This window comes from Otolemur garnettii, unplaced genomic scaffold, assembly GCF_000181295.1.
Source record: "Otolemur garnettii isolate 467f Iridium unplaced genomic scaffold, OtoGar3 scaffold00018, whole genome shotgun sequence".
NCBI lineage: Eukaryota > Metazoa > Chordata > Mammalia > Primates > Galagidae > Otolemur > Otolemur garnettii.
Window position 1 is genome coordinate 25,097,205 of NW_003852413.1, and position 2,816 is coordinate 25,100,020.

Consider the following 2,816-nt stretch of genomic DNA (forward strand, 5'->3'; position numbering starts at 1 on the left):
CCAGCTACTTGGGAGGCTGAGGCAGGAGACTCGCTTGAGCCCAGGAGTTGGAGGTTGCTGTGAGCTGTGATGCCATAGCACTCTACCCAGGGGGATAGCTTGAGGCTCCGTCTAAAAATATATATATATATATTCATGGAGAGAAAAAATTGGGAAAAAAGAATAAAGAAGGAAATAATCATCTGTAGTCATAATAACTAAGATAGTTGTTCACTAGTCTACTACTAAGGATTAGGTCAGGCACTGTGGCAGGTGCCTGAAGTCCCAGCTATGGGGCGGCTGAGGCCAGAGGATCCCTTGAACCCAGGAGTTGTAAAATGTAAGACTGCCCTCCTCCTACCCACCCCCTAAAAAATAGCCAGACAAAAGGTATGGTAAAGTGTATAGACCAAGTGTACTTTTTGTTTTATTATGAAAGGAGGATGAATACTAGCTACTGAAAAGAATTGGGGTGGGCAGTGAAGGGCTCTCTAAGTGGAACAAGTGAGGGCATGAGTCCCAAGTTCTGGTTCTGGCTCTGCAGCTAACTGGATTTGGGGAACCTTTGGGGGGAACTTTAGCTCTACAAAATAAGAGTGGGAAGTAGATGCTACCTGACCTCGTTCTAATTAATTCTGGGTGCAAACTTTTCAATGCAACTGAGCTTAGGAAATAAAATGAACTGCATGGGAAAGAGAGCACCTATCTTGTTCTTTTTTGGTGGGGGGATTATAAAACTTTTGATTGACCACCATTCACCATCATTTACAATAAAGTCAATGTGCAGGTCAATAGTTTAGATTACAAAGTGTTCATACATTTATGTCTGCAGGTCTGAAACTGCCAATATTACTTAACCATCTGATTAGGTTTCTTTGAGCAAAGCCTGAGGAATGGTTTACTGGAGGAATCTTTATTTTTACTTATTTATTTATTTATTTTGAGACAGACCCTCAAGCTGTCACCCTGGGTAGAGGACCTTGGCATCACAGCTCACAGCAACCTCCAACTCCTGGGCTTAAGTGATTCTCCTGCCTCCGCCTCCCAAGTAGCTGGGATTACAGGCGCCTGCCACAACGCCCGGCTATTTTTTGGTTGCAGCCTTCATTCTTTGGCGGGCCTGGGGTGGATTCGAACCAGCCAGCTCAGGTGTTATGTGGCTGGCGCCTTAGCTGCTTAAGCCACAGGCGGCGAGCCTAGAGGAATCTTTAAGGTCCATTTAAGTACATTTTATTTGTTTACCTCATTCTAACACTCCTGGTATGGTGCTGTAGCGTCTTAGCACACAGCAACCTCAAACTCGGGTTCAAGTGATCCTCCTGCCTCAGCCTCCCAAGTGCTGGGACTATAGGCTCCCGCCACAACGCCTGCCAATTTTTTTGTTGCAGTTGTCATTGTTGTTTAGCAGGCCCCGGCCGGGTTTGAACCCACCATTCCCTGCCCAGCGCCCTACCCACTGAGCTATGGGAGCAGAGCCTCCTATCTTGTTCGTAAAGAAAAACTGGGAAGCTGGGCCTGACTGCATTCAAACTGCTCACGTTCAGTAATCCTCTCCTCCCCTTCAATCTTCATATCCTCTTTCCAGGTCACCCTCACCTCGGGGCCATGCAAGGTACTTCCTCTGCCGTCATAAGGACCCATCCTGACAACCCTAGTTGAGTGAGGAGTCGGGGTTGTGTCGCAGGGGTCCTTGACGTAACAATGCGCGGGGGAGCCCCCAGTTAGGACACTCGTCTCCCACCAGAAAGGGCCTCCGGCTGCGGCTCAGGTGGTTGGGCTGCAGTGGTTGAGATGGCGTTCGTGTGCGAGTGTCCTCTGAGACTGGAGAAGGGCTTTATCTTGGACGGGGTGGCGGTGAGCACAGTGGCCCGCGCCCATGCGCGCACCAGGCCTAAGGTGTGGTCCGCGATCCCGCCCTACAACGCGCAGCAGGACTACCACGCCCACCGCTATTTCCGGAGCCGCGTGGTTCCTCCAGTTTTGCGGAGAACTGAACAGGTATAGGAGCTTCAAGCCAGGAGGCCCCTTGCACCTCCCCAAATCCCTGCATCTCACTCCAGCGCCCTCGCCACCAAGGAGACTCCACTCTTTCCATCCCCTCCTTTTTTTTTTTTTTTGAGTTTCACTTTGTCGCCCTGGGTAGAGCACTGTGGTGTCAGAGCTCACAGCAACCTCAAACTCTTGGACTCCAGCCATCCTCTTGCCTCAGCCTACAACGTCCAGCTAGTTTTAGAGACAAGGTCTTGTTCTTGTTCAAGTTGGTCTCAAACTCTTGAGCTCAGAGGATCCGCCTCTGGACCTCCCAAGGGCTAAGATTACAGGCCTAATTACACCGCACCCGGCTGGTTTTCTTAATGGGACCCAACAATTCGAAAAGCGATGTGACAGGTGTTAAACACAAGCTGAGCTCACCGAATGACCAAATGACCTTCCAGCCCTCAACTTGGGGAATAGATTTATTTTTTGGGCATCTGCAAGACTTGGGACTAGGACTCAAAACCTGCCTCTCCCAAAGTATTTGGTTTCATTGAACATTATCCTTCGTGACTTTCCCAGGCCCCCCCTTTAGAGTGACCTCACGCCTCAAATTCTCTAAATAGGCCAGAATCTGAGAATCCCTGTGACCTCACTGAGCAAGACAAAGGGAACTGATTCGACCTGACTGGCTAGGGACCCTCTGCCCTGTGACGCAATAGTTACCGGGTGCGGGGCTCCCCCTCCTGGACCTAAGGACAGAAAGGGAAGGAAGCCCCCCGGACCTCTGCAGACCTCTTTTTCTATCCCTGCCTTTTCCCGCCTGGGTGCTGCCCAACCCCAGCTGAGTACCTCCACTGGAT

The 2,816-nt window shown here is 50.3% G+C and overlaps 1 protein-coding gene across 1 annotated transcript in view; it reads left to right on the top strand.

Annotated features, from left to right (window-relative positions):
- Positions 1-1,770: 1,770 nt before the first annotated feature.
- CUNH17orf98 (chromosome unknown C17orf98 homolog) overlaps positions 1,771-2,816 on the top strand; it is a 5,970-nt gene continuing 4,924 nt past the window's right edge. The window contains exon 1 of the mRNA XM_003786433.1: positions 1,771-1,977. Within this exon, the coding sequence (XP_003786481.1) occupies positions 1,771-1,977 (207 nt within the window). The remainder of the gene's footprint in view (positions 1,978-2,816) is intronic.